Source organism: Lipotes vexillifer, unplaced genomic scaffold, assembly GCF_000442215.2.
Source record: "Lipotes vexillifer unplaced genomic scaffold, Lipotes_vexillifer_v1.1 scaffold1226, whole genome shotgun sequence".
Lineage (NCBI taxonomy): Eukaryota > Metazoa > Chordata > Mammalia > Artiodactyla > Lipotidae > Lipotes > Lipotes vexillifer.
This window is the reverse complement of record NW_006784227.1, coordinates 845,191-868,248: the sequence shown is the minus strand read 5'-3', so window position 1 is coordinate 868,248 and position 23,058 is coordinate 845,191. Positions and strand designations below refer to the sequence as shown.

Below are 23,058 nucleotides of genomic sequence, written 5' to 3'. Positions count from 1 at the left end.
CTAAGCCCTGGTGTTGGAGCAATAAATCAGAAAAGAATCCTTATCCTCATGGAGCTCACACTCCGTTCAGTATGATTTCCTGTTAGAAAATTTCAAGCTCAACAAAATCAAACAGTAGCACGTAAAATAATTATTCCCACAAAAACTTAACCTACAGGTAAAATACTTACGTAAATTCTGTCTTTACTGTATCGAACTTTGATATTATGGAGCAGTGTGGCTTCATTCAAATACATTAATGAACCTGAGATGGAAAATTTGTAAATCATTAGCAATTTGAAGAAAGAAAGTAAAATAAAACAATGCCATCTTAATCTGAATCACTGTGATCCAAAGCTAAAATTCACCTGTTACGTTAGATTTAATTCCATCTTTTTCCTGGTACATGTAAACCCCAGAGGCTGATGTAAAATGTATCCAGTTTACATACGTGTTACAGTGATATTTTTAAACAATAAATTTCCAGTGAGGTGAGTACCTCTAGTTAGTACCAGGTGAGTACAAAAAACCGAGTACAATTCAAGTGGAAAAAAAGAACTACTTTAGATAGTGCTGATTTTAATACATTTTGACACAGAAAAGATTAGTAGACGACACTAATCCCATCTGATGCTCAGAATTTTACAGGAAAAACACAGAAGATAAAATTTTAGAGCGGGAAGGGATCGTGTCATTCAGGCAGTGCCTCACAACTGACAGACTAAACAAGAATCCTGAAGAAATTTGTACGTCTTAAACCAGGATATGCAGCTAATTGACGTCTGTTCTCCTAACGCTCTGACACATCCTGTTCTCCCAGCCTGATCTACTGCCCCGGCCCTCAGTCCCCTGAGCTCCATTTCCACGTTTCCACCACGCACTTGAGCAGACAAGCCCACTCTTCCCCCAGCCACTCTGTTTCCATTATCAGCACCACCATTTCCCACTCATCTATTCTGCAAGCCTCAGTCAATACTAGGACCATCCTCTCTCCACCTCCTTGCTCTAAGCCCATTTCCAAGTCTTTATACATGTAATAAAGTATAGCACAGCACCAGCTTCATGGTAGGCACTCAAAATTAGCACAATCTGAGTCTCTGAAATGTCTCTCCTGTCTTTCCACTTCCACAGCCCCAGTCCCAGTTTAGGCGTCGTCACCTCTTCCGTAATCACAGCAGCTTCTCATTTGTCTACTGCCGCAGTCTCTCTCCTCTCTAACCCAGATTGCTCAGTGCATTAATCTAAACACACCAGAGCCCTGACTAAATCTCTCTCTTCCTCAAAACTCATCAGTGGGTCTCCGTCAACTACCAAATCCATGTTCAAGTCTGATATTCAAGGCCCTTAGTAAACCTGCATTCAACTGGCCTTTTCATATAATTTTCCGTAACTCCCTTTAACATGGTCTAACCTGCAGGCAGACTAAACCATTTACCAAACTCAACTATCATGCATGCATTGGGCTGCACCTCTCTATTTCTAGGTATCAAAAATCCACCTATCCTTTAAGGTCAGTTCAAAGACTAACCCTCAAATGACACCCCCCCATTCTCACTACCCCACCACCACTAGGACTACTTGCTCCTTTGTACTTGCATTATGGTGCGTACCACAGAATGCCAGTCTTGTGATGACAATTTTGTATATCTGGTTTGGGCTTCTATACCAGATCCCTGAGGGCAGGGCCCTGCCTGATTCATCTGCTTGTTTGCTTGATCCCTCACTGAAGTTGTATATATGCCTAACACTGTATGTATATGTAACCTACAATTCAACACCCGACCAATCCTGTCAAACAAGAGCCCGTTGCTCCACCTGTCTCACACAGACTGCTTCTATACTCACACGATGCAGCCAGTTCACACTGCAAGGACACGGGCCTCACTGCTTTCTAATGCCACTTACAGCAGAAAAATACAGAGTAAGAAGTGGGTGGAGGCCCCTAACAGTCGAACGGCAGCCCTCCTTTCAGTTGAGGAAAGATGTGGAGAAGGCAGGCAGCAGAGGGTATCTCGTGTGGGTTCGGTCCCCTACTTTCTATACCCCTGCACTTCGTCCACCCCCGTCCCCAGGAGCTTGACCTACAAGCTGCCTTTCCTTATGCAAAGCACAACATCGAACCACTCGCCCATCGCTCAGCTTCCTCTGAAACTGCCTGGATGCATGATACTCTCTCTGCTTCCCGTAAGTAAGAATGCCTAATCCCACGATACGGCTCCCCTAGAAAAGCTAATCATATAAATCTACATGGCATGTGGATGGCTGCTTGCCCTTCTTTCTTTACCTCCTCCCATACTTACCACCAGCCTTCTCAGGGATATCTGGTAATTCAACTAAATAAATCCCTCACTGTTGTCCATAGACAGATGCATGGATAAAGAAGATGTGGCACATATATACAATGCAATATTACTCAGCCACAGAAAGAAACGAAATTGAGTCATTCGTAGTGAAGTGGATGGACATAGAGTCTGTCATACAGAGTGAAGTAAGTCAGAAAGAGAAGAACAAACACCGTATGCTAACACATACATATGGAATCTAAGAAAAAAAAATGGTTCTTAAGAACCTAGGGGCAGGACAGGAATGAAGACACAGACGTAGAGAATGGACATGAGGACATGGGGAGGGAGAAGGGTAAGCTGGGACGAAGTGAGAGAGTGGCATGGACTTATATACACTACCGAATGTAAAATAGATAGCTAGTGGGAAGCAGCCGCATCGCACAGGGAGATCAGCTCCGTGCTCTGTGACCACCTAGGGGGTGGGATAGGGAGGGTGGGAGGGAGACGCAAGAGGGAGGAGATATGGGGATATATGTATACATATAGCTGATTCACTTTGTTATACAGCAGAAACTAACACACCATTGTAAAGCAATTATACTCCAATAAAGATGTTAAAAAAAAAAAAAAAGATACGTGTACCACAATGTTCGTTGCAGCACTATTTACAATTGCCAGGACGTGGAAGCAACCTAAGTGTCCATTGACAGATGAATGGATAAAGAAGATGTGGCACATATGTACAATGGAATATCACTCAGCCATAAAAAGGAACAAACCTGAGTTATTTGTAGTGAGGTGGATGGACCTAGAGATTGTCATACAAAGTGAAGTAAGTCAGAAAGAGAAAAACAAATACCGTATGCTAACACATATATATGGAATCTAAAAAAAAAAAAAAAAATTGTCATGAGGAACCTAGGAGCAAGATGGGAATAAAGATGCAGACCTACTAGAGAATGGACTTGAGGATATGGGGAGGGGGAAGGGTAAGCTGGGATGAAGTGAGAGAGTTGCATGGACATATATACACTACCAAACGTAAAATAGATAGCTAGTGGGAAGCAGCCGCTTAGCACAGGGAGATCAGCTCGGTGCTTTGTGACCACCTAGAGGGGTGGGATAGGGAGGGTGGGAGGGAGACGCAAGAGGGAAGAGATATGGGAACATATGTATATGTAAAGCTGATTCACTTTGTTATAAAGCAGAAACTAACACACCATTGTAAAGCAGTTTTACTCCAATAAAGATGTTAAAAAAAAAAAACATCCCTCACTGCTGAAATATCTGCCAATGACAATAAAAATTTGGATCAGAGGGTCTTCCTCTTAAATTATGCTACTCAGACTACCCCATTTAAATAAAGACACAGAAAAGGAAAGACAGAAGGGAACATGTATGACCCTCAGCTTGCCAGAATGGGAAATGGTTAAGTCTCAGTGGCCTCTGCATCCCTGAAGGCACGACCTAGGGATGCTCAGAGGGTCTTGGACATCACTTCCTGCTCCACGAAATTCCCTCCTCCCCTCCCCTCCTCTCCTAGTGGCCACCCCAGGACTACTTGGTTTGGCTACTGACATGCAATACTTTAGGTGAACTGTTCGCCTTTTATGCCTAATTATTCATAGACTTAACTATACACTCGATATTAAAAAATTTTAAATAAGACATAATAAAAGAATGAACGTCTTTGTTTCTTTATAAACTCCGTAAGAAGAATTTTGGTATAATTAATATATACTGAGGATACCAAAAGTTTCTAATGAAGACTAGATATCACTCAATTCTTAAATTTAGGAATCTGACTAGGGAGTTATCTAAGCACTTAAGATTCTGCTTATTTGTTAACAGTTCTGGTTCACTGAGAGAAATAAAACAGAACCCACAAACAACTTCAATGCAGTAGAAGTCAATCGATTCTATCGTTACATTGTTGTAGAAGTCATTCCATTACTGAAAAAGAGACTGAACCAGGCAACTTTGGGGATTCTTTCCAATATTATTGTTTATACTTTATTATTCTCGACTTCTAACAGTGATCATTCATGAAGATTATTATATGCCATGTAAGTAACAGTAGCTTAAAAATCAGCACCAAAAAAATGCTTATTTTAATTACCCACCTCACATCCCTGAACTACTTTCCTATTCTGGCATTAATCCTCAAGAGTCAAGTAAAAAGGCAAAGTTAACACACTAAATTCCACACATAAAACCCTTCACATAGAAAACCTGGAGCTAAAACTAGGTAATAAATTTTGCTATATTATGAGGGCACTATCAGAAGTCCACTCGTGTGTCTGTTTCCACAGAACCTTTATCACATAATTCAGGATGCTCTATAGACATCAAGCTCTTTTTTTTTTTTTTTAAGATGTTGGGGGTAGGAGTTTATTATTTATTTTTTTTATTTTTTTTTTTTTTTGCTGTGTTGGGTCTTCGTTTCTGTGCGAGGGCTTTCTCTAGTTGTGGCAAGTGGGGGCCACTCTTCATCGCAGTGCGCGGGCCTCTCACTATCGCGGCCTCTCTTGCTGGGGAGCACAGGCTCCGGACGCGCAGGCTCAGTAGTTGTGGCTCACGGGCCTACTTGCTCCGTGGCATGTGGGATCTTCCCAGACCAGGGCTCGAACCCGTGTCCCCTGCATTAGCAGGCAGATTCTCAACCACTGCGCCAACAGGGAAGCCCCCAACATCAAGCTCTTAATCATCACATTATTACCGTGATACAGAGAAGAGGAAAGGATTTTAGAAATACGCACGTGAGACCCAAACAAACAACGCCACGTGTCACTTGGCGGAGGACAGTGGTGTAGTGCGCAACCAAGCCTCAGGCAAAAGGACTAAACTAATAAGTGATGGAACCACTTTCGCTGGAAAACCTGCATTCTAAACTCAACAGTTAGAGCTGCATTCATGATGTGGTTTCAGAAAGGGGACATCAAGTAGGGCTGGACTACTGTGTGGTGAGGACAGGTGACATCCTCAGCAACATTCCTGCCGTCTGGCATCACCAGAGTCAACATCTGCAAGAAGCGGCAAATCTCCACTAAGACCAGGAAAACTAAACGGTTAGACAAGTCCACCACCATGAAACAATCAGAGGGAGGCTGCTTTAAAATATTTAAGAAATGGATTAAAAGTAATTCAACATCATTTATTATGTTTAGCTCTACGTGGATATATAAACCAGAAAACATTATTTTGATATATGAAAAGGATTGATTCCAATTCTGAATACCCTAGCAAGTTTTACAGAAAAGAATTTTCTCTTATTTTAGATATGACAGAATCTCATTCCTCTTTGTTGTTGTTCTGACTGCTGTTCAGAAAAATATGATCCCATCAGACAAACTCTCTAGCAATTTTGGAAAGGAAGGGAGCGCCAGATTTTTTTCCCAGTCTCTTACACCTAATAACAACAGATACCATCTATTGAGAGGCTGTTAGAGGCCAGGCACTGCACCAAGCATTTTAAATGTATCATCTCTAAGCATGAAACATAAAAATCATTACTCCTGTTTTCCAGACGAGAAGCTCAAAGCGGAGGGAGAAACTGCCTACGGGCAAACAGCTTCCTAATGGCACAGTGAGAATCTGAACTCGGGGCTCCCCCGTTACTCCTGTATTCCACGTCACATAGAGGAGATCTTACAGGCTTACTCAAATGCGAACTCCAGAGAAAACCAATAAAGACAAAATATATTCCTTTCTCCTACCTCTCTTATTTAATTGCAGGGTTTTTCATGCCAAATACATTTAACGAAACCCATGACAACTGGACATGATCCTTAAATACCGCCACATAAAAAATGAAACATGATTATCGCTTTATCTTGAAAATGTAAGAATAAACGTGGCCCATTGCTCTGGATACAGTATTTTTTCACCAAAAATTCTAAGATAGTTGTAAGTCAAATTAGTGTTGCACTTTAATCCAATGTTCTGAAATCAATTTTCAATTAGTACTTATTACATAGTATTTTTTTTAATGTTTGTTTCCTTCAAAGGGTGACACTAAATGGGTCCTCGTGACTCAACTTCCAAATTATTGAACCACATATACAACTATAAAAATCATCTGATTCCAGATGATTCAGAGGTTCAAAACACAAAAAAAAACCATAAAACCAAGAGATCTTTAGTTCAGACTTCATAGTTAGTAAATGATTACCATTCCCTGTATTTACACAACTGATATAACACTAAAAAGATAGTCAGGAGACCCCTTCACCAAAGTGCAAATGTGACAGAACAATGCATCTAGGACTGTGGGGCTCCTCCATTCACAGGAACCTTCAGGTCAAAAGGCAACATTTCTTCTGAACAAGGACAGTGTGCCCTGTAATATAATCACTCGTATATTTTTTGAAGGAACAGTTTCCTTTCTATGATGAGAACTATTTTTTAAATTGATACTTACAGTTATCTTCCACATCTTTTTTACTGTCCTCTTCTGCAGGGAACACTTGGTTTATGAGAGCCAGAAATGTCTGAAAAACAAAAGAAGAGCTCATTAAACTAGAAGCTTACAAATAATAAGAAAGATAAAGGAGTTTAACTGACTGCATACATTGAAAATAATGGCAATGATATGCTCTTCATTAAAATGTAATACAAGATCCTACTACTTAACAAGTCGTTACTCAAACATATTATCCATTATTACTATGAACATGGAATCAATAATGGAAGTCAATAAAACAAAAACAAAACCTGTGCTGTAACACCTAGAGTGGGACAAAACAAGAAGTATATTACGCTTACACAGGCATATGCTGTTTAACAACTTTTTTAAAATGTTAATGTTTATGTATACAGCAATTTTATTGTTTTAAAAGAGGAAAAAAGTTACATCCAATCAATCAATCAGATATACCAACAGACCATAATTTAATTAATGCTATTGTCTGAGTAAAACACATTAGACACAAAATCCTGTACAGGAATGTGTCAAAAATATAAACAGTATCCAAAACTATTAGGTCCATAACATTACAGATATCCATGAATAAGCTGGTGTTTATTATATCATTTAAATACTATGGTAGAAACTCTAGAATTAAGATAGTATCTTGTAAGAGAGAAGAAATGATCTCAAATTACATCGAAAGAGAATTAAATTTTCTCCATGCCATTCTAACAGTTACCTATACACTTCTATTTCTCAAACAATTACAATTATTCCTGTGGTTGAAGTTTCCATCCATATCAAACCAGTCTCTAAGGAAAACCTGTTCAATTATTTTAGAATACTTGCAGTCTGTATATGTATATATATGCAAGAGTATAAGGCAAGGCTACTGCTGTACTTTACAGAAGAAAATCCAGGCTACTAGTGCTATACCTCAATTCAAAGTCACACCCAAATTAGAAAACTGTTATGCCCTGAAAACTCTAGAAGTTAATTAGTTGGAACCCACTACACATGTTCTTAACGTTAATAAAGGAGGAAAGGTTTAAAGGATAAATCACAAATTCAGAACTAGTCCATAACGTACATTAAGCATATTATGGTACTATAAAACAATCCACAATTTATAACAATGATTCTACAGGAAGAACACGTTCAGAAATCACCGCTAATGTCACAGATCTACATGCCACTTTCACAGCCTCAGCAATGGGGCTAAAGCCTCCCCAGACCCCAGGTGTTGGCTCCATAAATGGGGTGCAGGACACAGAGTTCCTAGAATGGGAAGGTTAATAATCTTGGGGCTGAAAGGCCTGTAATGAGTCTAAAAAACTGTTTCTCTCGATCCTTTTTCACCCCCCCAAATGATCACCAGCCCCCATCTCCTCCTCCCCTCTACCACCTACTCAGTGAGAAGGAGGAAATCTGTTTCATTAAGGCAACTGTTTTCTTTTAGAGGAAGGAGGCTTTTTCTCCTATCAAGAGATCACAGTAAACACCTACCACCCAGCAAACACAGTGCACCCAGCTCCATGACAACATGGACAAAGAAAAGAGCGCCTGCACTTGAGAAGATTACAGTCTAGCGGGGAGGGGAGAAATGTAAACGGATGTCTCCAGTAGCGTTACGGCAGGCGAAGAAGGTATATACCACTCCTCAAAGCAAAGAGTAATCACCGGTAAACTCCACTGCATGGGAGGAGGAGGAAGACACAGGGCATCTGTGGAAAACTTTCATAAAGGAGGTGACCTCAGTCGCTCCTGAGAGACGAATGAGTATTTGCTAAATAAGCACAGAGCTGCGGAGGGCGGCATTCCAGGCAAAAGGAGTACTGTGAGTGGCGACACACAGAGCCCAGCGCCACCTGGCTCCCTGAGGACCTGATAAACCCTGGGAGGAAGGCTGGAAGAGGAGGAGAAAGACACATAAGACTCAGCATAAGGGCAAGAGAATGAGGGGGAGACTGCTGGTCGACAAAAGACAAGATGGGCAACACAGACAGGGAAAGGTAGACCCTTAAATGCCATGTGTTTAGGGCTTTAGCCTGCAGGCCAGTCAGCTGCGAATATGGAACATGAAATCAACGGAGCAGTTCAAGATGGCATTTTTAGCAGAATAAAAGATATTAGAAAATATCAGAATGCATCACAGATGGTAAGGATGTTGCATTTGAATACACACACACACACACACACACACACACACACACACACGATGCATATACTTGTTGACACGTAAAATCTATTTGTCGTCAGTACACACGTACACACACATGAATAATACGTATACCTAACGCGATTTCAAATCTATTTCTTACGACGGGCCACGACTGAAAAACTTTAAAAGGCACTGCTATCAACAGACAGGTTCCCCACTAGAGCTCATCGCTCCCTCTTCTATGCTTCTACTGTATCAGCAAACAGATCCACTTGACTCGTCCGTTGCTTCACACACTTCCTTCATTTTTAAACGCTGATGATCTCTACTCCGTGAATCATCTACACAAAAGACTGCTTCTCTTACGGATCTTTTTAACCACACGGTTGTTATGACACTTCACAATTTATTAAGACCCTGATCACAAAGTGGGGGCAGGGAGGGGTTTAAGATGAAAAGAAATCCCTGAGAATTGGTTAACTTTCAAAAAGATTTTGTGAAAAGAAGCTTCACCTTTAGTTTATAAATAATCTACGATCCATGAAGTTTTCATGACGCCACAATTTGAATTTTAAGTGTTTTTATTGGTTCTGTGTGTGCACCTGATTAATACTAATAAGGCACAACTGAAAGCACAAAATACTTAAACTATAAAAAAGCATATACCCATAAATAAAGTTTCTTCTATCCCTGAACTGATACTTATGGATATAAGAGAATACATATAACGAAATATAACTAGGAAATATACTTTTCATTTCATTTGGGGCTTTTGATTTACTGTGCTTATAAGATATGTTAAACAAAAATGAAAAGAGACTTTGAAAGATAATGAAAGGCTCACTAAATTTCTGTCACCCCAAAACATGCTACTTTGGCATACTGATTATCTTGAGTTAAAGGCACTTGAGAAACAACAGATGTAAGAAGGGCACTCTGACCCTTTTTATTCCTGAGAGCAGGAGATAAAACTCCCACGTGCAAGGTGCCCTCTCTCTACCAGGAGGAAAGAAGACATTCTTATCACCAGCGGAGGGAATGGAGACCAAGAGAAATCTGTGCAAACAATCCTTGTCTTGCCAGACTAACCCTTACCTTCCTGACCACTTCTCCACCATTTACCACCCCTAGCCCAGACCCCTTTGCCTTATCAATTCTTCACAAATGTATTGTTTCTTTGTCTAAAAGATATAAAAGCTTCCTGCTCTGGTCACTTCTTCAATTCTTCATTCTCTTGTGAAGGCTGCTATGTACATGTAAAAATCTGATAAAAGTTGTATGCTTTCCTACTGTGAATGTGTCTTATGTCAATTTAATTTTCAGGCCCAGCCAGAGACCCAAAAGGGTAGAGGAAAATTCTTCCTCCCCTACAACTTCAAATAAATAAAAATAATTGAGTTTCTTTTTTTTAATTCTTTCTTTTTTTAGAACATGTACTGCATTGTAAGTACAAATAGGTACTTGTTAATAAGAGGAAAAACTAGAAACACTTTGTCTTTTCTTTCCTGAGGGTATCTTTAATTGGCCGTCGCTAACATGGCACATTATATATTATGCATTTAGGTTCCTGGGTTGTTTACAGTAACAGAATAGTTTTCTCTGTGAACAGACCTCAGGAGAGATCCACCTTGTTTTTCTAAGGTTCCCAGAAGGATGGCAGTCATATGGCATTAGTTAACCATGTATCAGTAGAACATAAATTATTCATGAACACTGGCAGAGTCTAAAGTAAACAGAAATTACATCAACAAATTTAATTTAGTCAGAAGTCCTGCTTAAGGGGAACACTGATTAAACTGAAAAGTGTTAAGCTCTCCCACAAAATAGGTAGGCCCTGCAGTCCCCATGAAGGCTGAAAAGACTCCAGGTCACTTTTCCCCCATACTTTTCATTTTGTTATATTGTCGAGTCTATGTCTAAGCCTAAAAGGAAACAGACACCATGTGTACAGAACTAAAGTATGCTTTTATGTTTTAAAAAGTACCATTACAACAAAAATAATAACAGACAGTTATGCTTAAGACTTAAATATCTTTATTTAATAGAAATATTTTTACTACAATCACATGATAATAAGTTTAAGTAAATATAAAAGCTTTTTAAAAAATAATTAACAGCAGATGTAAGCTATTATATATAGAATGGATAAACAACAAGGTCCGGGCTTCCCTGGTGGCATAGTGGTTAAGAATCCGCCTGCCAATGCAGGGGACATGGGTTCAATCCCTGGTCCGCGAAGATCCCAAATGCCACAGAGCAACTGAGCCCGTGCGCCACAACTACTGAGCCTGCTCTCTAGAGCCCGCAAGCCACAACTACTGAAGCCCGCGCACCTAGAGCCCGTGCTCCGCAACAAGAGAAGCCACTGCAATGAGAAGCCCGCGCACCACGACGAAGAGTAGCCCCCGCTCGCCCCAACTAGAGAAAGCCCGTGCACCAGCAACGAAGGCCCAACGCAGCCAAAAATAAAATAAATAAACTTTAAAATAAATAAATAAATAAACAAGGTCCTCCTGTACAGCACAGAGAACTATATTCAATATCCTGTGATAAACCATAATGGAAAAGAATATTTTTAAAAAGTGTGTATACCTGAATCACTGTGCTGTACAGCAGAAATTAACACAACATTGTAAATCAACTATACTTCAATAAAAAAAGATTAAAAAAAGAATCATCCGGAAGCTAAAAAACAAAAAGCAAAATTTCATAACATAATCCCATTCACTTTTTATATTTTTACTTGGTAACATGTTGAATACATCACAGATATATTCATAACTTTAGTTATATGGCTTAAGGAATAAAAAATGTTATTGTTTATATTTTGTTATATAGCTATTTCTTCTTAAGAATATGCTAATGAAAGGCTCACTAAACTACTGTCTGATTTTACGATGGGACACCATTTTCCCCCTAGGGTATGCACTTCTGACTTAATCACACAACTCAGGAGAAAAGTAGGATTCACTGACCAGAAAACCGCTTTCCCCTATATTGTGCTAAAAAAATACCTACTTCACTGAAAAAGGGAGATACCTACAGACACAAATCAAATTCCGAAATCTTTCTGAGAAACTTCTTACCTTGCCTTTTTGGTTCAAGGGTTCAATCGTTAAGCTGTCAGGGCCAATATCCACGATATTGCCCATCTGAAATCCATCCGTAGGGTGCGGCGCCCAAACGGGCTTCCCGTCCTCCATTTCTGAAGGGAGCTATCCACTATCTCCTGTTTCAAAGGAATGAACAAAGCAACGTGAGTAACTCTGGAAATGAAAAAAGATAACAATCTTTTTTTCAGTTAACATGTAAATCGCGATTCTTAGAAACACACGAGCACCCCTGCAGGGGTAATCCCCGCCCCCTGCCATCCCGCTGCACCCACCCCTGTACCGCCGGGAACACCTGCTTTGCCACCGTCTTCCTTCGGTGGTGACTGCAGTGAGAACCAGCTACACTTTGAGCAACGCAGAAAGAGAGAGCCAATGGTCACAGTTTTTACCTCTTGCCCACTGTAATTTATACTACCACTCCTTTTTACTGCCTGAAGTATTCCCGATTGCACAATAAATTAAACAGTCATCCGAAGAGGAGATGTTATTGTGTGGAGTTGGCTAAGACTTGAACAATAAGTCTATCTTAGACCCTGAGGGATAAAAATGAGACACAGGAGAGGTTACTTCCTCTGGGAGACTTTCCCTGACAAGCTGAGACTACACCGATGCCCCACCCCTGTGCTCCCTAGAGGGATACCCACAGAACCACTGAGCATACTGCTTTGTTGTCTTCTTATTTTTTTACTGAGGTAATAAAACTTACATACAGTGAAATGTACAAATTCTAAGGATACAAGTTGGTGAGTTTCCACACCTGGACATACCTGTTCAACAAACACCCCAATCAACAGACAGAACATTTCCATCGCACCAGAAAGTTCCCTTGTGCCTCCTTCTGGTCGATCCCTACCTCCACAGGCACCCACTGTTCAGTACGCATGCTTCTGTGTATGGCTTCTTTCATTCAACAAAATGTTCTGATGTTCAGCCAAGCTGCTGTGTACACTAACCCACTGAATCACATGCCACAGTTGTCTACCTGCTGTCCTGGACATGAACGTTTATATTGTTTCCAGGTTTTGCCTATTTTGAATTCTAGGCTAGTTTTTCAAGCATTCCTAGAAAGCTGCTTTCATGCTTGGCATTCTCAGACCCAACATTTACAATTCCGTCTTTTGAGAGTATCCCAAAGGGTCCATAAAATATAAAATATTTAATTTTGATGAGCTTGGATTCTGTGAGACTAACGTGTTATAATGAATCACCTAGTGAGTGATCCCAGACGTCCTAGTTTCAGCACCTCAGCGGGAACTTACTTTTCCTTACTTATCTACACTTGAAGAAGACGCGTGTGCCGTAACTCGCCTCTTGTGTGGCGTCCTCAGATCTGGGATTTCCCACATGGATGTTCCATCAGGCCTAGCCTCTCACGTTAGACAAGGATGTCTGATATATAGTTCAATCTAAAAACTGCTAACTATTGGCAAGTCTGCAACGTGCTTGCTAGTTAATGTCTTCCATGCCATGGCTACAGGATGGCTTCTGCTGTCCCCATGCAGTAAATGCGACTAGGTTTCAGTGCCATTCAGTGTTAAGAAATTAACTGAGGGTTCTCCACAGAAGTGAATGAGTAACACTGCTTCAGATCCGCATTACTGCACCTTCACACACCTACGTCCACACACCTTCCCTAAATAATCATATCTAGTCCCATGCTTTAAATAGAATCTATATGTAAGTGATGCCCAAATTGACTTCTCCGGCCTATACAGCACCACTGAGTTCCCAGGTCTTTAACCTGCGTACTGGACACCTCCTCATGGAGATATCTAACAGATGTAACATTGTTATTATTATATTATTACTCTGTTCCACCACATTCATTATATCACTAAAGGCACCAACACCATTCATTTTAAATCAAACCCAGAGTCATGGTCAATTCTTCCAGCTCCTTCCAAACCCCTATCACCCCCTAATCCTGTCGGTCCCCTAACCTCCAATAGGGTATCTCAAACCCACCCACTTCTCTGGATCTGCTCTGCCTTCCTGGTCAAAACCAACATGGCCTTTTACCAGGACTCCTGTAATTAACTTAGCCACCTGCTCCCACTCTTGCCAGTATGCACAGATCAGCAGAAATCCTACTGAAAGTAAGTCTGATCGTGACATTCCTGTTGTATCAGGGCATGGCCTAGCCCTCATGTGTCGCCAAGGCCCAGCACGGAGCAGGCAACCCAACCTTCACCGAGTGACTGAATGAACTGTTCACACAGCTTGTGAGGAGTAAAAGGAGATGCTCTCCTAGAAAGACTTGAAAGGTCTTAAAACCTAGGCTTGAAATTAAGCTCCACCACTGTCTGACTAGCTCTTAAGTAAGTTACTTAATCTCTCTGATCATTATCTTTATCCTTACCCATAAGTGACAATATCACTTACCTTACAGAATTGCTATGAGGATTAAGTGACGTAAAATTGAGATCCCCATTCTAATGGCACCCAACAGATGCTAGCGACACCTCTTCCCTTACAGTCCCCCATATCCCTTGTTCGAAGCCACCACTAAATTTCAAGTAAACGGTCTTGTGATAGTTCTAAATACAAAGGGAAATTATAGAATAGTCATGAGGGATCATTTAGGAATCATGAGGTATCTGAAGAAAAAATCACAGTGAAGCAAACCCCACAAAATCAAAAAAGAATGTCAAATTTCCTTGAACTACTTAAATCGTTTTCCCGTTTTGAACCACTTGCTGCAGCTTCCCAATTAAGATACCAGATTTAAAGCTACACATCCAATGCTGCTCCTTCCTCAAACCCCTAAATCTACAGTAAAAAGAGTCTTTAAATTAAAGACATCAGTGCACAAGGAGGGAGACGACAGCACCTCTGAGCCCTCTTCTTGACGAGGCCTCCGCTAGGCCTTCGAGTCTGTGCTGTCCTTGTTCGGCCTACAGAGGCCAGTTTTAGCAAGAATCCTGCTAAGCCGGTTTAGAGAAATTCTCTCACCCTTGATATCTTATCAAGCTCCTCATCCCCTACCTTTGGTATATAAATCCTTAATGTGCCTTCAAAAAGAATCCCTTTAAGTCAGTTGAGCAAGCATCCCCTACCTGTGCTGTTTCCACTTAGTCTTTTTCATCCGCTGACCCCTGCACTCTGCTCACTGGCTATAAATCCCCAGCTGTCTTTGCTGCATTCAAAGTGGAGCCCAATCGTTCTCCCTGTTGTAATACCCCTTTGTTATAGGCTGAGTGTATGTGTCTGCTATGGACTGAATTGTGTTCCCCCCGCAAACATTCATATGTTGAAGCTGTAATCGCCCACGTGACTGTATTTGGAGACAGGAGGTAATCACAGCTAATGAGATCATAAGGGTGGGGTCCTAATCCAATAGGATTGGTAGCCTTACCAAAAGAGGAAGAGAGACATCTCTCTACCTCAATGCACACACTATAGGGAAAGGCCACGCGAGCGGCAGCCGTCTGAAACCCAGAACGAGAGTCCTCACCGGAACCCGACCATGCTGGCACCTGATCTCAGACTTCCAGCCCTCAGAACTGTGAGAAAATAAATGTCTGTTGTTTAAGCCACCCAGTCTATGGTATTTTATTATGGCAGCCCAAGCAGGCTAATACACTCCTACTGCGATAGTCATGAATAACGTCGTCTTTGTCATTTTAACAGGTGTCAGAATAATTTTTCTTTAAGAACGTAATAACGGAAATGAAATATTCACTAGAAGGTAGAGAAAATAAAGTTGAGACTATCTTTTTCAGAAAGCCAAGAAAGAAAAAAAAAAGAGCTAGAAAGTGGAGGGCAAAAAAAGAAAAAGTAGAAGAAAAACAGATATAAAAATGAGACAAGTAAAAAGATTCAGCATCAAAATACCAGGTAAAACAGACATCCTGTTCCCTTCAAAACAGAGAGGGGAGAAAGCTTTCCAATATCCAAAGAAAATTCACCAGAACTGAAAGGCATGATTTTCTAGAGTCTAGCCAAAATGCCAATTAAGTCCTCAACACAATAACTGGAAAAAGACAGACAAAAGGACAACATGCCACATTTCAGAACACCAGAAATAGAAGATGCTGCACATTTTCAGAGAAATGAGAGAAAAAGGGGGGAAAAAACATGCGTCATATCCAAAGGATCATGAATCAAAATGGCTTCAGCAACACTGAAAGCAGGAAATCGATAAAGCAATGCCTTTAAAATTCTGACGGAAAATGATCTCCAACCTAGAACTCGGCACTTAGGCAAATTACCAGTTCAAACTGGAGCAGTATGACCCCAGAAGAGCCACTGTGAACACCACTATCAAACACACCCACTGCCTCTGGACCAGGCCAGTCTGGCCCAGATTCTGATCTGAACTTATCTTTCTGTAACTCTGAGTCGATGATGTAACTTGTACCTGGAGGAGCTGGTAGACACTCACTCCCCCCTCTATTAAATTAAAGATTATCTTCTACTGAGTGCAAGGCTTTCATGAAAATAAAACCTCTTTTAAAATAAGGCTTCATTTAATTAGTTTTGGAATCCTAATTATTTATAACATAAATTACCCTTCATTAATGAAGTCTGATTTATTCATTCCACAAAAGAAAATTCTTTTGACATATTACTATTTGTCCCCATAAAAGCATTCAGAAAACCCATACAAGCAACACTCATACATATTAAGCAGGTCTGCACAGGAAGAGCAGTTAAACAGGTGCTACTGTACTAAAAACCATAAACACATTAAGAGCTGACTACATATGCACTGCAGGAATACAAAAGAAAAAATGATAAGCTCTGGGGCTGGCTAAGCAAATTTAAAATTCTTGAAATTCCTTAAGTTATTCAGGAAGAGAGAGAATGCTCTATAATACGCTATCATCAACTGAAAATTATCTCATTTTTAGCATTTAACTGACAGCTGATATTTTTAAAGTAAGCACTGTAGCAGTCGATAGAAACGCAATCTGTAGCCTGTCAGAGGTACTATGAGAACTTTCATTTAGGCTTTGTTGAAAAGCGAAAAGCAGATCACCAAGAGGCTCCCTGGAGAGCAAACGTACTGGAGGCCAGGGTGACAAATACATACATATCCATCCATGTTCTTTTTTCTCGGGAACTCCAGTGATGATCCCAAAAGGGACCATGTACCCGGAGCCGAACAGGTAGACACAGCCCACCAAATAGGAGCCATCACCCGCTATGCCGCCATCACCTTCAAAGATTACCCTTTTAAACTTGTGATTGTGATAAATGACAATGCCTTGTTTTTATTAGCTCGGGTATTAGACATTGAGTACTAGCTAAAGTTAATTTAGAATTGAGCTGAAAGAGCTGGCGTAAGATACCAAAAAAGCAAGGAAGAAGCATTAAACAGGGAAAGAAGAACCCTTATAAGACTTGCCTTCCACAGTCATTCATTCTGTAAACTATTATTTATTTGACCACCTAGTATATAACACATACTGCTAGCTGCTAAAGATATAATGATAGGCCGGAAAAAAAAGACATGGGCTGGCCTCACGGAGCCTTCCAACAGGAAAACAATCACTTGGAATAGAGCAGTAAACCAAACTGGCAAAAATCCCTGCCCTCCAGGATCTTAAATTCTAACTGGGGGTAAGGGAGCTGTGTAGATGTATCAAATTCTCTTTTAAAAGGACTACTCTTTCATCTGGCCAGGCCCCGGCCCTGTTGATCAAAAGAATGTTATGTGCACCTTTGGCACACAAGCTTGAAACTGGCAACTTCTCTCATCTGTATCAGTGTATCCTGAAGGCTATTAGCTTCCCGGGTGTCCAGACACTGTGAGAAAACTGGGCACCAGGTAACCGTTGGCCAGTGGCTGGTGCATTTTGTGTGTACCTAGCACAGTCTTTCATTGAGTGTTTCAGTTCCCTAAGAACTTACTTATACACCAAAATTCTCAAAAATATTTCAGCACGTTTCCCTTTAGTCACTAAATTACCTTTTAAAAGGCCTTCCTAGAAAACATTTCCCAGTTAACCTTGTTCAGCTAGTAATAAAGTATGGGAACTACTTAATTGCCATAATACGGTATTATGCATTCACTGCAACACATTCATATTAAAATTGACTGTGAATGTCTTGATTTTATCAGCAATATTCATTAACAACGGGGAGAAAATACCTACCACAGAATACAAACTCCTGACAAAGAAATAAAATAAGAAAACATCTAAAGATAAGTTCTAAAACCTGACTACCTGAATTCAATTAAGAAGTAATTTTGGTATTCACTCACTTACTCTTTCAATGTGTATTCACTGAGTACCTACTAAGTGCTAGCTACTGTTTTTTAGGCTTAGATATGGACAAGAAAATACAGAGCTCTAATGTTTTTTAGTGTAAGACATACAAAAGGAGCAATGTCTAGACCAGCTATGACATTCCTTCAGATTTCCGTAGTACTAGGTCCAGTTCATCACAGCGTAATGAGTGACCGAATCACAGCCTAGTGAGTGATCCTAATGAGTGACCGTTTTTACAAAGGTTATATTGTACTTCCAAATATAACTTCAGAAAGCCCAATGTATCCACTGGTGTTTCAAGCTAAGCCCATTACCACCTGACTCTTCCGAAACAGCCTCAGAACACCACGGTTAACTAGCTTAACTGGTATAGCTAAGATGAACTAGCTAACAAAAGAGGAGGATAAAAAATAAGGCAAATATTTTATTAATAAGCTTATTATATGGTTCTTAAATATTTAAGATATTTTATAAGATGATCTGAAAACTGATACAATCAGGCAAATTACTCCAAATACATATAACCTGAATTATGAGAATTGGTTATATGATTTTCTTATAGGTTTTACAGAAATCATAACTATATTTAAGCTATAAACTCCTACATAAATTACTATCACAAAACAGATTTGAATTTAGACATAATTCAAATAATACATGCAGACAACCTATATACCAAGATAACCTGGCCACAGCTTAGATCATTCTAAAGAAAGTTCTGTATTATTCAGAGACTAAACATCCCAGTTTACTTCAGAAGCTCAAAATTTCTATTACAGATGTTAAAATACCAGAATATAACAGCAAGATATTAATTTATGCCAGGTGATTTAAATTTTCCACATCCTGTGACTAATAATAAGATTTTATTTATCATCCAATGATTACATCCAGACCCTTCCCTGGATAATTAGTGCTAGATTCAAAAGTTACTTCTTAAAAGTTTGTTGGTCTTTCAAAAGAGGAGTTTGTAAAAGACTGAAGACTTCTTCATTTTCTCCACCAAGGGACCACGTTAACCTCCCAATAAGTGGCTAATGAAAAGAGCAATCAAATTTCAAGAAACCACGTTGGTCTTCAAGCCAAAGAAAGGCCTTTTCTCTAGGATGACCCCGCCTGTGTAAAATGGCCCTACTCTGCTCAAATTGAAACGTTCTGCAGCTTAAACTGCAGGCCCCAGTTCAATGTTATTCAAAGTTGTCAGGAACCAAAGGTCTGTGTGTGATCAAAACCACAGTCTAGACTGTACACTATCATCAATCAAGGTGACAAGAAGTCTGAACAATCCTTAGGCCTTTAAACACATCTGTGACATCTCTGGCATTTGAACTCTCCTAAAATGTCCCAAAACAGGAGTTGAATATTTTCACCTCTGAGCAGCAGGGTCGTTTTAAGAGGTGGTCCCAAGTCCAATCCAATTCAGGCCACACAGTTCTCCTGAGGTAGGAACTCGTTAAACAAACAAACCAGCAAAACTTCTCAAATGCTATGACTGGAGGAATAAACCAGGAGAGACACTAATTAAAAAGGAAGGGTGGAAGGCGCTGCTCCATTGTCATTTCTATCACTCTTTCATAAATGAGCCAGTATAATCCAGGATATTCAATGAAGTTCTCACGTAATTTATAAGACTAAGGTTTGGTTTTGTTTCTAACTCTACTAACTTGGGCTGTGTGTGTGGGTATGTGCACACATATACCACTCAGAACAGGAACTGAAGACACAGTGACTCTTCTTCTCACAGCTGGGATGGAGTTCATTCAAGTGGTCAAAGGAAACCACAGATTCACAACATTTCACAGACCTTCACTATGTACAGGCGTCACACTAAAACACTCCGACATGTTACCTCACTCCATGTTTACAGCTCTGGGAGGCAGCTACCACTCCCGTTTTGAAAGTGAGGTTTGGAAGTTTGGGCAAGTTGCCCATATAGAGACAACTGAGAAATGAGTGTAGAGGCGAGATATGAATCCTGTGTGACCCCGAGTCCAAACTCATCATCACGGCACGGCACTGCACTGCACTGCACAGCTTTGCTTCAAGCTTCTTGTGCACACAGGGGTTTGTATTTGTCACCAGATCCGGAAAAAAACCCCAGCTGTATAATACTCTGCTGTCCTAACCTATGTTTTAATGGCATAAGAAATAAATGAAGGTTAAAAGATATGTAAAGGCTTTATGAAAACCCTCTTACCACTTCTTTCATAAGCATTAAAATGTTTATTATTTCTTATTTGTAAAGTCTTAACTTGGATTTAAATTCTTTCATGGGTAGATTACAGGCAAGCACAAACTAAAAGTTTCTGGCTTGGGTGCTCTGTGCTGAAAGGTAAACCTCATGATACATGGGGGGTAATTTTGACTTCCAGTTAATACTGCATTTAAATGAGCAGCTTGAGAATCGGGGATAACGAAAGGGACTGGAGGCTGTTGTTGGAATTTTTCACTTTATTGATACAGTTATGAGATATTTTTATATTGTTGTTTCTTTCTGAACTGACCTATCAGTAAAAATATGCAATAAGAATGTTCAGATATTCTACAGAATGAGAAACAAACTGTCTTTTCAAATTTCTTTTCAAATTTAATTTATTGAACCCCACTCTACAACGTGTTTTGATGACAGTGTCGACCAAACTATCTGTATCTACCAAAGTGTCTACCAAACTATCCGTAAAAATTCAAATTTTCTCACTTTTTAAAATAACCAAATACTCCTCGAGCTTTCATCACCACATCAACTCACCAGTCTGTACGTGTGTCCATGTATTCTGCTTTCCTGTTTATTACTGAGGCCAAGCGAGCCTTCCTCATACCTAAGACCAATCCCTGTATTTACCCCCCAGATCCTACCCCCTCGGGCCACGCAAAGCCAGCGCTTCGGCGACGTCCCTCTCTGCTTCTTTCTCTCCCTCTTCCTCTCATCACCCACTTCCCCCTCCTCACGGGTGGACTGCTTTCCCACTCACTGCGCACACTCACTGCCTCCATTTCCTCCCTTCTCGTCCTCTCTTGAACCCATGCCTATGGGGCCTGCATCCCCAGCCTTCAGGGCCTCCGGCGGCCTCCCCCCCCACTGCCAAGTCACGTGAGCAGGTCTCGATCCCCGGCTTCCTCAAGTAAGCAGCCTCAGCTGACAGAGCCGAGGGCCCTGCCCTGCAGCAGCTCCTCCAGGGACCTCAGGGTCCCTCACTCTTCGGTCTGCTCCCTGGATCGCCTCAGCTCCCCCGGCTGCACTCCCCTTATCTTTTCACCATCAGAAACTCTTGGGGGGCCAATGCCCGGGCATTCCCTCCACCTACTCTCCTCGCCCACCTAGCCCTGTCGCATCCAGCGCTACGGCCCTAAGCGCGACCCACATGCGGGTGCCGCCCACAGCTGACTCCCCCGGCCTGAACTGCAGCTGCCTCGAGCTCAGGGGCTGCTCCGCTCCACTCTTCAGGAGGCGGCGGCCGCCTCCAGCTTCGCCCTGCGACGGCCCCCAAGCTCCCCTTCCTGCGCCTTCCTCGCTTGGTCCCCCCTTTCTCATCCAACGACAACTTCATCCTCACGCTTGTACGCGTCAACACCTGTGAAGTCATCCTCCAGTCTCCTCTTCCTCTCCCGGTCTGCATCCAGTCCTTCAGCAAATCCTCTTGGCGCCACCTTCAAATTCTCTCCAGAGCCTGAAGAGGCCCGACCAGGGAACCCAACCGTCGGCCGCACTGCCAGTCCCTCACTAAGATCCCGCAGCAGCTTCTCCGCCTTGGCGCGCGCAGAGTCAGGGCCGGTACAGCAGTCAATCTGACCCTGGCACAACCTAAGCCACTGCCGCCCTCCTCACTCACATAAGAGCCCAAGTCTTCCCGGGGGCCCGCAGACCCTTCACAGATGCTCTCCCCTGCCCAACCCCTCTGATGCCGCCCCACCAGCGCCCCCTCACTTTACTTCATTCGCGGTGGTCTCCGCGCTGTTCTTTAAACGCGCTAGGCACGCTTGTGTTTCAGGCCTCCGGTGTTTTACCGATGCAATCCCTCTGCCTGCAAGACAGTTTTCTCCGTACCTTCTTCGGGACCTGGCTCCACTGTCACCTTCTCAGGGAGGCTTCCTGCATCAGCTTCCTGCAAACAGGAAGCCCGCCCATCCTCCCCCGAAACCAGCACAACTTAACGCTCTCCCCAGCCTTGCTAATCCTATAGTACTTAACATCTGGCAAACTTACTGTGTGTTTTAGTTACTTAGAATATAAGCTTCTTCAGTCCAGGGACTTTATTTTATTCACTGCTATGAACCTAGATGCCCAGAACAATGCTTGGCACAAAACAGGTATCTGTTAAACTGACTAATTCCACGGTCCTGCCACCTATAAAAATAGCTAGTGTTACTGCAGTGAGATGAGAAACCAAAAACAAAGAAACGGGACACTTCAGTGACCAGTTCCATCACAGCAAATATAAACCTGCCACCAGGCTTCCTGAAATACTGAAGACAGTCTAAGGAGAGCCACTTGTGCCTGAGGGCCCTTGAGACGGGAGCCTCAGCACATCTTCAGCAGCTCCCAGGTCCCTGCTCCTCCTGATTCATCAGGGAACACACCTCATGGGATGTGTTTCTGAACAGTGTGTTGACCCGTTCACATCTTGTTCGGCCTCACGCTAATTCTCAATTTTCTTTGGTTAAAGTTAAGGGCTGATGTCATGCGTCTCATGTGACTCAATAGAAAGCAAACTAGGATCCAGGAAGGCGCTTCCCTGGTGGTGCAGTGGTTGAGAGTCCGCCTGACGATGCAGGGGACACGGGTTTGTGCCCCGGTCCGGGGGGATCCCACGTGCCGCGGAGCGGCTGGGCCCGTGAGCCATGGCCGCTGAGCCTACGCGTCCGGAGCCTGTGCTCCGCAACGGGAGAGGCCACA

At 41.7% G+C, this 23,058-nt stretch overlaps 1 protein-coding gene across 3 annotated transcripts in view; it reads right to left on the bottom strand.

Moving 5' to 3' along the window:
- The window catches only part of MYO6 (myosin VI), a 117,084-nt gene that overhangs the window by 79,197 nt on the left and 14,829 nt on the right, over positions 1–23,058 (bottom strand). The window contains exons 2-4 of one of the 3 annotated variants that reach the window (XM_007456605.1): positions 11,920–12,062; positions 6,685–6,754; positions 171–244 (exon numbers count right to left, since the gene is read on the bottom strand). In XM_007456605.1, coding sequence (XP_007456667.1) covers positions 171–244; positions 6,685–6,754; positions 11,920–12,036 — 261 coding nt within the window. In that variant the 5' untranslated portion in view covers positions 12,037–12,062. Of the gene's footprint in view, positions 1–170; positions 245–6,684; positions 6,755–11,919; positions 12,072–23,058 lie in introns of those variants that run through there. The other 2 variants (XM_007456603.1, XM_007456604.1) reach the window with 2 other exon arrangements.